We start from the raw sequence: 12227 nt of genomic DNA on the forward strand, positions 1-12227 counted from the left end.
CAATTCAAGGCCTGACTCTTCAGGGCTTATCCTCGGCGAAACATCGGAAGAAGGTATAATCTGATTGCCATGGCGGGGACTGTTCAGATCCACTCGTCGATCCTTCGTGTGTGGGAAACTGGTTCAATCTATATGTACAATGTCTGAGTGGGCCTACTGTGATTGGAGCTTGTATCCTGAAGGATGTCGTGCTGTTTGAGAATAATCTTCAACCTTACCATAACAGCCATACCCACCGGATGTGCAGAAGGATATCCGGCAGCAACCGGGACTTGGTTTCGGAGACGATCAGCCATCGAGGATGTTCCTTAACTTCCGAGCCCGTACTTTTCTTGTCTTCAAGCCCCGTAGGGTTTATGCGCAGGGAGCTGTATCGCACATCTCGCAGCGTTCTATGCCGAAGCCCTATGATCATACGTGTAAAATGGTCTCCAGCCACTATACGTGAGCTTTCTGTTTCACTGTAACGATGCGATGCATGTATCTGCTCGGATCAAGCTGTTGCCAGACTCGGTTTATGCCTTTTATGTTCATTTATGCTCAGTGTGAGACGATAGCATTGCACCACAGCTCAAGCGTCGCGAAGTCGATCGCCAACAGCATCAGTCAAGGTCGTCCTTGGTCGGAGGGAAGATCAGAGATGAAGGCGAGGTGGTTATGATCGAATGGGCCGGGATTGCCGCTTAATGCCTTCCTCATGTTCTTAATCGAGCCATTTAATTCACTAACCGGTTCTTCGCTTACTAGAGAATGATTTGATTCTTCGTCACATCGCGTTTTACCGTGAGACAGATAATAATGTGAACTTGCTTCAGTGGGCGATAATAACTACCATGAGCTCTATAAGATTGTCTGTATATTGAATGTTACCCATCCAATATTGTTTGGTAATATGGTTCTTACTCGCTATAAACATCCTCCTAGCTTTCGTCCATCTCATACAAGTTTCACAGTACTAGTGTATGGCATAATACAGCGATAGCCTTTCCCTCACAGGAGGTTCAGGTCCACACTCTCTTTATATCATTATGGTATAAGATTATCGGCGCCACATCTGATTTACCCACTGCTAAAGGAAATGCTGCGGAAACGGCCATGGCCATATCATTTAGCAATACATCCCAGTCGTCACTAATAGAGAGCCAGAATGACCCTTATTCACTATCAACACCCTTATACTCGAAGAATCTGGCAAACTCCTCATCGTTGATCAGGTCCTGAGCCAGCTCCTTCTCATACATGAGAGCAAACATATTACCTTCATCTGAGTCCGGGTTGTCATCGAGTTGGGGAGGGTACACGACGTGCACACCAACGGTGACACCTGCCCCCTGCTGCAAGTGACGATGGCACAGCGGGCGGGCGAACCCAAAGTCCGCATTGGTGACTCGAGCATCACGGTGGTCCGTTGTAATGATGGACATAGGTGGCTTGGAGTTAATACGGATGTTGAGATTCGTCTTGTCCTTAATATGCGAGATAGCGGTCAGTGCAGTATCCAGGTTCTCCTGTGTTTGAGTATTGGTAATTTTGCGAATGTAGGCCGCCAATTCCCAGAGCGGCTTGTCTGAGATGACATCGCCGTGAGTGAGCGGCGGGAAAGGTGCCTGGTCCGATAGTGCCGCCCAAAGAACATTGTGCTGGACTTGCGGATGCACAGGGGGGTTCTTTATCCGGCGGCGCATATCCACGGCCTCACACCAGAATACTGGGGTGCTGAGTGCTATCCCAAAGACAGGTTGACGTAGGCGTGTGGTGGTACGCCATATGAAGGCGGCAAAAGCGTCGTACGTTGAGATCCACGTTCCATCCTGGGGTGTCGCGAGTCTCTTTAGCTCAGTAGCCTTGCTCTTGGGGAGGTGAAAGAGGAGGCACTGTCCAGGCCTCTGATCTGGGTGCTGCTGCGGCGCAGGGGGTCCGTCAACAAGCTGCTCCATGGGCGGATCCGGCTTGGAGACGATGGAGACATCATTGCAGGCTGGGTCCCACATCGGGAACGGTGTCTGCTTCTCCACAGCGTAGCAGTTGTCCGCAAGCTGCTGCACAAATCCCCTCCAGCCCATGACATCGTTAGCATAATGGTGCATGTGGGAGATCAGGACAAGTCCCCCGCGAACAAAGTTTAGTAAGAAGGCTGAGGTGACTGGTGAACTATCCGGGTGCGCCTCGGGCTTCTCACCGTATGTCATAGGCTCGATGCTCCAATATTTGAAATCACCCAGCGTAATCCCAGCAAAGCTCGAACTTTCCATGTCGTCCAACGAGGGGAATCGATCCGCATCGCTCGCAGCGTCCAGCCACTGTATAACAAACTGCACCGTGCTCTCCTTCCTCTTAACAAAGGAATGACCCCCTCCAGAGTCTTTTTCGATGGTGCTGCAAAGATGGCCAACTTGGCCGAGGGCCCGCTCGAGACCCTCCTTCAGCACTGCAGCAGCCTTGGGCTTACTTCCATCATTCAAGCGAAAGTAGATCGCGAAGTGGGTGTAGCACAGGCCGGTCAGGTAGTCAAGCGTCGAGATTTTGTACCGCTCCTCTTGGGGGCTGGATTCCCAGCCGTTTGGGTGCAAGTGGTAGACTTCCTGATAGACCATTTTGTGAGACACAAAACTATGGCTTCGAAAGAAGGATCGTTGTATACCAGAGACAAACAGGGTGTGCCTGACCAGGGCTTGTAGTTATAGCCGGCCTTAAATGATGCGGGGCTCTCATGCTGCTGCGCCTCGGCACGTTTCATATATGCGAGGACGATACCCAATAGCATCCAGATAATCGGTGTCCCTCTGTTGGTTTCTGCGACCGAATTACTGTCACACTGATTAGTCTGATCAGAACGAACGTGATTAGAAGGAGCTCCCAGACTCAACATTCGGGACATGGCTCCACATTTATACACGGACAGGGTTTTCCACTAGATACAGAGTTGGTGAAACACCAAGATACCAACGACGAATATAGATGGCGATTTAGTTTCGAAGCTCCATCATATGTTCTGCGCTCAGCATTCAGTCGACGCAACCGCCACAGACGTCCCAACCAGTCACTTATCCAGTGATCAAACCAAAAGTTCCCTTCCCCGGCGTGAGGCGATATGTCCATTTCACGCCTGCGAACTTGGACGTCTCCGAAAGTTTCACTTCGACCTTCTCCGCCACCTGAGGCATCGATGCGGTGACTGCCCTTGTGTTGACTTTGGGTTCGATCCATGTGCCCCGAACGGGACGAACGTCAAATCGCACCAGGATCATTGCCACCAGTGCCAAGATTTCTCCTGATGCGAAATGGCGTCCTGGGCAGATATGTGGGGATGAACCAAATGACATGAATCCAGTCGCCTTTGATCGCCTTTCGACCGGGTCGACCTTGCTAAACCGGTCTGGTTCATATGTATCGGCGTCCGAGCCCCAGACGGAATGGTGCTTGTTAATAATTGCTGCGGGCATCAGAAGAATGGACCCGGCCTTTACGAGCACGCGACCATCGAGTAACGTATCTTTGTGAACAACACGCAGCTGCCCGGAATTTGACCGCGTACGAAGAGTCTCTTGGAACGTGGAGACGAGGATCGGACACTTCTCACGGATATCCGCCAGGTCCAAGGTGTGAACGCCCGCCGAATCCACCGACAAGGCACCTGCCAGGATCTCATCTCGGATTTTGTGAAGAAGATCAGAACGAGAGAAGATGTCAAACAGGCAATAGAAGGAGGTTGGAACGGTGTTGGAGACAATGGCCAGACCCGTCGCCACCTCCAAACGCGCAATGTCCTCGATAGTCGCGCCCCCCTCGTGCTGAACCTTCCATCGACTGTACGCCAACTGCGAGGAATCCAGATGTCCATCCGCTTGATAGTATTCGATGAAGGCTTGGGTTAGTTGCTCTCTGCCTTTCCACGGTTTACGTGCGGTGATCCAGGGAAGGGTATTCATCATCAGCAGACTAAAATTCGATTCCATAGCCCTATATACTGTTTAATTCTAAACTATATCGTGGAGAAGACAAGTACTCACCAGAAAGCGCGTCGGTTGCTCTCTGACCGGTAAGGATTCAATGAACCATACACGGCATCTGTACTGGCGACCGTAACGGCGTACGAGCACCACTCATAGAGGTCCACTACATCGTCTGGTTGCGATGCCAACTCATCAATAACTGTATTGAGGACAGCGATCATCTTCCCATTCATTTGATCCAGTCCGCTACCCAAGAGAGGCGGGTGCATGGAGTCTGCGGTTTGCTGGCCCAGGCCCTGACCTCCAGACTCTTTGTCCCGGAGAAGCTGCATCCCGCGACCGTTAACACCTGCCCCATTCTCGGCGACATTTGCGAACAGCGGACCAAGTGACATTGCGTTGCGGCTCCGTCGCACGGCAGAGACCAGCTCTGGCGATGCAATGATGCAGACCTTCGTATAGAGCATGTCCATCGTAAAGGCAGGAAGGCGGTTTTTGCGGCTTTCGTAGTCAGTGCGTTTGCTCTGTCCAATGACGAAATGATGCGCGCAACGCACCTCATAATCGCAAAGTACTCGAGGCCATAGTACAGGAATGACACCAGATGGCCGACGAGCGGAATTGCGCTGGAGACCGCAGGTGGTTCCCGGGGATCCAATTTCCTTCGCTGGACGAAGACGAAGATGGATGCCAGAAGTGCCACCAGGAGGGTGAACCCGATGACGGAGGGGATGTCCGACATCCTTCGGTAGAATATTGATTATTGGTAATTGTTCATGGGATATTTATTTATTTGAGGGAAGTTTGGTTGTTGTGTCTTCAAAGCCAAGCCGACCCATGACGCGACATGGCATTAACCACCAAAACACTGACCAGGAATTACTAATAAGCAGAACAAGACCTTAGTTGACTAACTAGTTTAAGTTAGTTCGTTAGTTAATTCTATATTGAACTTAGGTAAGTTCATTGGAATACTATTTCTTTGTATTATTATCCACTACTGTATATCTTCAGTATTTTCTATGTACTTTTCAAGTAGTTATTATATTATTAATATTCTAAGGTTTTTAGAATTTTTTTAGTATATATGTGATGGTTTGCGAGACCTTTGACCAAGAAACTACGTTATCATATCCATTAAGGAGGTCACGGGATAACTAACTAATTAACTATGAGATTACCTAATCTAAGCACTGTTCTCCTATTAGTTAGTGCTACACGTGCAACGCGCGCCCAGATCAAGTCTAGTCAGTACCTGAGTTCATAGCATCCCATGTGCATATGTACGTCTGCTGTATCGCCGAACGCTTAACCTACAGCCGTCAGTGCTGGCAAAGCTTAGTTTGCATTCCCTATCTCGTCTCCTTGCGGTATATGCCTCGGTCGAGAGACGGTCCTATCATCTAAGTCCCACTACGGAATATGATGGATTTGCTTCAGTCCAAATAATCCATTCAGATTTCGTCAAGTTCCTTAAATACTCTACAGAGGACAGACTGTCCGGAAACATCCAACGTATCAAGAGTCTTTTTATGCCCCACTGGCCGTTTTCTTGTGCTGTATGATCTATATCCACAACGGATGCTGATCCAGTGGGTCTCTATACACAGTCCGTGCGTGTGATCTGCGCGGGTCACCACGAAGAATGGTTCCCATCCTGTCGTCGAACAGTACACAGGAAAGCGTCCCTGGGGATAAGTGGGAGTTCAGGATGGAGTATTAGTTGCTGGAAAACGATCAATGGCGAAGGTATAGGTGTTTCATGCCTCAGGTATGCGGATTATTGTCAAATCGTCGCTTGAGTATCGCTATATATATAATCCGTTGTTGCTTCATAGAGCAATCAGACTTACCCTTACTATTTCCTTATCATAAATAAAAACAGCACCGGCTTGCACCTTGACATTCTATAGCCGTTTGCCATGTGGTATCAATTAAATATACTTGGATTTACGTCTAAAACTTGGTTGAGGATCAACGCAAGCCTTGTGGCAGATATTGATGGATGCCGCGGAAATGTGAATAACAAGAATAAGATGGACAAACAGGTATGTTTTCAGCCGCTAGTACTAAAGGCCCAGTAATCTTTACATAGACAACGCTTTGAAATAGACCCATAAATGCATTATGCAACCTGACGGTATAAAACTTGCTGGAGGACGTGAGTAAAAAGCGAGATTCATCCTGGATTCGAACGCGTGGCCAAAAATCAGGGGGGGAACGAAACTAGGGTAGGATGGAGCACGTGGGTAGAATTGGTCACAGAACTTAATCAATTTGAATTTTCTTCGGATATTAAACATTCATATTGCCTCAATTTATTTCGTGCCTTCGCTTTTATTCTGGGACGTACCATTAATTGGAGATTAAATTTGCAATATACGAGATCTAGAATACGGGGTACATTCGCCGGAACCTGACTGCAATAAAATTGCCCCAGAAAAGGTGGTGATATTAAACAGAAATCGTATATTCTGCTATATCCTGTCACCACATGGGTATATACAGGGAACTCCCTGACATAGTTAAATCTTTGGTATACCACTGTTCTGGAAGGCTTGTCTCAGGTTCAACGACAAAAGTAGATATTAAGCACTAGGATTGGAGGCCAAAGCGCCCCACGATCTCAGATCTCTTGGAACATCCGAGGCAAGTAATTTCCGGCCCCACATGGAAGACTTTGCACCAGGCGAATAAGATTAAAACATGAATCATGGTTCAGCTCTGGAATGCATCGGGAGGCGTCCGAGCTCGCCGCTTGCGAGAGGGACACACAAGAAACCAATTGGTTCACTCGCCCTGCCCTTGCAGATAAAGAGTATAAGAGTATGGGGTCCCTGAGTCGGGATAAGAGAGGGCAATTGCTGGCAACTCGGCAAGAACTTTAACAGTGCAAGGATGAAGAAGAAACGCAGTGAGGGACAAAGGGATGTCGGTATTACGGAGGAGTATGCTTCGGCATTGCCGTGAATGCCTCCCAAAAGCCTGGACCCAAGGTTCGAGAAAGCAGGATTGATTCAAACGGTCAACGGTAGCGAGCAGCCAGGTTCCCCGATTGACTCAATCAGCTTCCCATCTTTGAGCCACGGACTCCACTTACCACATGGTCTCGAAGCTGATAAGGTGGATCGAACCACGCGAGACCTTCCGATCGTGGGTCTCGCCCCGAAAGACGTAGACGTTGGAAAAGAATCTTTTTTACGCAGTAGCAACCCAGTCTGATTTTAAGACAACTCAAACTCCTCTTCCCATTCTCTTCTCAGGCACCACCTGTGCAGATAAAACCAGCAGGGATGATGACTTCATGAAGTCCTAAATCTTCGGCAGTTGTTTACCTGTGTGGCGCCTCCGGATATTGAATCAACTGTGCGTAGCAACCGTCAGTCAGTGGGACTCACGATGGCCGAAGATCGAAGCCTAGAGGTCCGAGCAGTTGCGGCGGTCTTTCTTGCATTAGCTACAGTGGCTACGGCTCTCCGATGCTATGTACGCCTGGTGATTGTGAAGGCATTCGGCTGGGATGATGTCATCATGTTATTGGCGTTGGTACGTCTTTGTTGCCATAGTTGAACAGGAGTTTCATAACGAATTTCTGACTTTTTTTTTTTTTCTTTTGCTGGAACAGGGATTCTTTGGCATGTTTTCCGGGTGCATGATCGGTGGAAGCCTATACGGGACCGGAAAGCACCTTACTGAACTAACAGATCATCAGAGAACAACCGCCATGGAAGTAAGCTTCTTCTGCCGGGCTTCCTAGACTGAGAGGTATCCTATGGTGCTAACACTATACGTAGTACTGGTTCTTATGTGATGTTGCCTACTGCCTCTCGTCCATACTGTGCAAGATCTCCGTCGGCATATTCCTCCTGCGTGTCACCGTGGACAAAATTCAACGGACCGTGATATATGTGGTTACCACTTTGGCGGTGATATTTGGATTGATGTTTTGGATCCTCCTTCTCGCCCAGTGTAAACCAGTGGAGTTTTTCTGGATGCGATTATCTACGGAAAACCCAGTTTCCGGGTCGTGTATCAACATGACCGTGGTCATCGTGGCTTTGTATATCTTCAGCGCGGTGTCCTTTATCTTTGACCTAACCGTCGGGGTTCTGCCCGTGTTCGTCGTTCGCAATCTGCAGATGCGTCGTGATCTGAAGTTTGCCGTCGCCGGTCTTCTAGGCATGGCCTGCATGTATGTCACCACAACTTCCTCGACAGCCCACGAGCATAGTCTTCTAACACGCATGTTTTAGTGCTTCCGTCGCAGTTCTTGTCCGGATGGCATACGTCGAGACACTTCGAAACCCAGACTTCCTATGTAAGACTTCCTGCAATCTCCTCATACCGTGTCTTGTCGCATGGTTGGAGCACTTTGATACGAACACCTACTGACGACTATTCTCTAGACGCTACCGTTGGTATCGCAGTGTGGTCCAACATTGAAACCGGGCTGGGAATCTTTGCCGGTAGTCTGGCGACCCTCCGTCCCCTGCTACGAATGATCCGTCCGGGAACCGGTCGATCATATAACAAACCTACTCCCTCGGCTCCAGGATCGCGTACGTGGCCCAACTCGTCGTTCCAGCGGAGCAACGCCCTGCCGCTCTCTTCTCTCATGACCACGGAAGAAGAGCGACAGTATAGACTAAAAGGAAATGTGCGTGCGAGTACACCCATCGAGACTGGACCGGGGATGACGTCGTCGAGTGTTGGAACTGAAGATGAACTATCAGATCACGAGTTGATCCTACCAAAGGATTCAGAATACCAGTATCAGATTAATGTGCGGCGTGATTTTCACATTACGAGCAGTGAAAGCCCGGTTTGAGATGGGCAAGTGAAATACTATGAAACCATCAGATACGAATGATCATGAATTTCATAAAAAGTAAACCATGCTGACGCGTATGCGCTCAGACGATGAAGGCGCTCGTAGCTACCAGATCGTGCTCACACACCATAGTATAGAGGAGAATTCCAGGGACACTTGTCTCAGTCCGCTGACATACATTACTACCAGCGTTGTATCCATGCCAGATACAACAAGCGACCGTGTATTATCTCGCCAAGGATGAACTGTCCAAGTGTCTATAGATGAAAGCTACCAAGGTCCTATGTTTTTACGATGGTCTATTCGTATATGTACCGATTAACCTATAAAGCCCTAGCTAGCGTTACTCAACCGGTTCAGAAATCAGTGAATTGCTCCAGAATGTTGGAATAACAAGCTTGGGCGAGTGCAGGACGAAGCTGACCACAATCACAAGGAGTACTAGTATCCACAAGGCAGGAGATCTTCTTTCCTTCCGACTCCACTGCAACCATCCAGGCCCACTGCGCGATGGAACAGGGAGAAAGTTAATTATAGGACTATCAGCAATGGACTTCGAAGCTTGATCCGCCGGGAGTTCTGTCATATAGGGGACTATATATCGTGCAAGAAGAGATTTAACAATTCCGTCTCGTGCATGGAGCCGGACCAAGAATCGGGAATCCTGATAGATCTTGTTGACACGGCTGAAGCGCTCGGACTGGAACTCGCGAAGAAGCTGTTCGAGCGCTGGCCGTAGGAGTTTCTTTCGCCCATTCTTCGAGAGCCTGTCATACAAGAGATTGGTTAAGACTGCGGCGTCTTCGATTGCAGTATTCGCACCTTGTCCGAGATTTGGCGTCATCTAATAAGGTGTTATGCGAAGCTCTCCAGTAATGCCAGGGTTATTGATCTTACCTTGTGAATGCTGTCACCAATACAAACGATGCGGTCCACATGCCAGGTATCAAAGACATTCTCCTCCAATGCTGTCATAGACGTGACCTCCCTGTTCTCCCAGACCTGGCCGAAAGTGGCGCCGTTCACCAGCGGGAAATGCGCGACTTTCTCACACGTACGTACTGCATCAGCGCTCGAAAATCTCACCGTGTCCGGGTACGTGTAGGTGTCGTCTAATTTCTTGATCACGAACCAGAAAACCCGTCCGTTTTTCCCATGGATGGTGATAATAGTCAGGCCGTCATGGAATGAATTTACTTGGTCTCCGAGACTTAAGCCTGGAACAGGTGATGAGATACCGAAAACACAGGCGTATTCGACTTTCATGCCTTTCATTCATCAAGTCAGTCAGAAGTTGACGCCGGGGAATCAGAGAATATAGCACAGAATTACTTACTTCTCTTTTCCCGCTTGGACACCCGTCCAGGCTCCAGCGTGTCCGCTAATTTCCACATCTCAGAGCGGACAACGCTATGGACACCGTCGGCGCCGACCACTAAGTCTCCAGTATACACCTGTCCTGAGCTTGTGGCGACTTCAATATGACTATATAGCCGTCGGATATGCGCCACCCGACAGTTTGTATGGATGTTTAACGGGTCAGGGTACGATGTATGCAAAATCTCGAGGAATTTCTGACGATCTAGAAATGCAATGGGATATCCGAATCTGATTTCCACCAGAACGATTTTGTCAGCTAGTTATACTGCCTGACTCTCTCACTTGACCAAGTACCCGCTGCATTACTGACCTTTCATGGACGGCTTTTGGATAATTGCTACGGAAGGAAAACCCGTCGGGGTATGTGATAGTAGCCATGCTGAGAGGGTAGGTCATCTTCTCCACAGCATCAAAGAGCCCCAATTGATCTAGGATACGTCCCCCATTGGGGATAATACCAACTGATGCCCCCACGTGTGGAGAGAGATCTGAACTTTTCTCGAGGACAACATGGTCTATTCCCGCCTGCTGGAGACAGTGCGCCAGGGTGAGTCCAGCGACAGATCCCCCAACAATAATCACTTTGAAGCGATCTTTATCACACATAACGGAAGGTACACGGGTGGCGCTGATGCAGAGAATGAACGCCTTTCGAAGCCAGAAAATACAGAGTACTCCTAGGCCTAAGGTTCGTGGGACAACGAATAATGAGAGGGTGAACCGCAGACAAGGAGCTACCCAAGCCGTCACCCAAGGGGTATCTGTGCCTCATAGTGTATAGAAAACATGCGGGTAATAAGTGTGACACGACGATGCCAAGTATCTAGGACATGTGAAAGCTCAAACTATGGTATCTATGGATCTGTTGGTGGGACTGGTCGTAAAGCGAGAGCCACATCACTTGATTTTGCACCTTTCAGCTCTCACGGTCCCCAGCCAACGACAAACCTCTTAAATTCGTCCAGAAATAGCCATTGCAAAAAGAACCACCGGAGAATCGCACCGGCACGGGGTCACTGAATCGAATACACGGATACCCTGTCATTGGACCTCGGGATTTCTTATCAGAGACTATTCAAGGGGTCACCATGAAGGTAATATCTAAATCGGGCTTTGGATGAGCGCATTGGGCGAGCCTGTAAAAACCACATTCTAATACGACCACGTCCTATGCATCATTCACTAGCCCAATATGTACAGCGCGAAGCCATAATGCGGGTCCGGCGTTACGAAAAAGTATCTCTCCTGGAGTCTTCCAGGACCAAGCAGGTTCTTGAGCCAACATTATCTAGTGAGACCAATTAACGTAAACCTAGCCACCCAGGATCATATAAATCCGGAACCAACGATTGAATGTGAGACAGCCCTAGTCCAAATGATGATGTTTGTACTACACAGGATATCGGGCATCCTATCCACAGTTAAGTCCCCCTACTACTGACTGACACGATATGAGCGATATCATGAGTGAGACAAGAGTTCGACGAGTTTTAAATCTGTCCAGGATACCACAGTAAGCAGGTGACCCTCGTTGCGCGCATTGTTCACACCGTTGGCCTCTTCCGACGTTTCGAAGTATTAGAAGAAAGCACTATAGGACCTTTCCAAGGAAAAAAAGAAAAGATAATCAAATAGACACAATTAATGGGGTTGCTCGCCACGCGAACGCCCATCGCCAGTACGAGTAACGAATCCAGCCAATTCCATTGTTCAACCGGGCCTAGGTAATAGAAATGCCGAACCACCATTGGTAAGGCGTGGGCTGAAAGCCTGCGATGATGGGGGTTACATATATCAAAACGTATACGAGCCCCCACAGTGTTTCCCCTTGTGATGAGCCATGCGACACTGAGAAGCAGCTGCGAGAAGTTGCTCACTAAACGCCAGCCCTAGATCATTCTCCACTCCGAAGGCAAGACTTCCAATGGGCCATCAGATTATTCCGAGCACGAAAATAACAAGGGAGTTTGGCGTCGCTAAGGGGAGAGAATATGCCCACTCATTCAGGGAGAATTAGATTGCCAAGTACATCACGGCCCTGTTCATGGCTAGTCCACTCAAGC

At 48.8% G+C, this 12227-nt stretch overlaps 4 protein-coding genes across 4 annotated transcripts; 1 reads left to right on the forward strand and 3 right to left on the reverse strand.

The window, feature by feature from the left end:
* Nucleotides 1-1068: 1068 nt before the first annotated feature.
* On the reverse strand, nt 1069-2882 carry BDV27DRAFT_88576 (uncharacterized protein). The gene is made up of 2 exons (XM_032077869.1): nt 2863-2882; nt 1069-2807 (listed from the first exon to the last, which is right to left on the reverse strand). The coding sequence occupies exon 2, from the start codon at nt 2592-2594 to the stop codon at nt 1155-1157; it is 1440 nt and encodes a 479-aa protein (XP_031929690.1). The 5' UTR covers nt 2595-2807; nt 2863-2882; the 3' UTR covers nt 1069-1154.
* Nucleotides 2883-2961: 79 nt separating this feature from the next.
* On the reverse strand, nt 2962-4775 carry BDV27DRAFT_88583 (cytochrome P450). Its single transcript, XM_032077870.1, has 3 exons — nt 4511-4775; nt 4011-4454; nt 2962-3960 (listed from the first exon to the last, which is right to left on the reverse strand). The coding sequence occupies exons 1-3, from the start codon at nt 4693-4695 to the stop codon at nt 3045-3047; spliced, it is 1545 nt and encodes a 514-aa protein (XP_031929691.1). The 5' UTR covers nt 4696-4775; the 3' UTR covers nt 2962-3044.
* A 2556-nt stretch (nt 4776-7331) lies between these two features.
* BDV27DRAFT_170632 (uncharacterized protein) lies at nt 7332-8781 on the forward strand (the record flags this gene model as incomplete). The annotated part of the gene is made up of 5 exons (XM_032075360.1): nt 7332-7499; nt 7579-7683; nt 7748-8145; nt 8207-8271; nt 8360-8781. Exons 1-5 carry the CDS (start codon nt 7353-7355, stop codon nt 8779-8781), a joined length of 1137 nt encoding a protein of 378 aa, XP_031929692.1. The 5' UTR covers nt 7332-7352.
* A 346-nt stretch (nt 8782-9127) lies between these two features.
* Nucleotides 9128-10770, reverse strand: BDV27DRAFT_155752 (FAD-dependent oxidoreductase; the record flags this gene model as incomplete). Its single annotated transcript, XM_032072201.1, has 4 exons — nt 9128-9628; nt 9682-10052; nt 10121-10392; nt 10475-10770. 4 exons carry the CDS (start codon nt 10768-10770, stop codon nt 9128-9130), a joined length of 1440 nt encoding a protein of 479 aa, XP_031929693.1.
* Nucleotides 10771-12227: the final 1457 nt, after the last annotated feature.

This window comes from Aspergillus caelatus (assembly GCF_009193585.1).
Source record: "Aspergillus caelatus strain CBS 763.97 unplaced genomic scaffold BDV27scaffold_48, whole genome shotgun sequence".
Lineage (NCBI taxonomy): Eukaryota > Fungi > Ascomycota > Eurotiomycetes > Eurotiales > Aspergillaceae > Aspergillus > Aspergillus caelatus.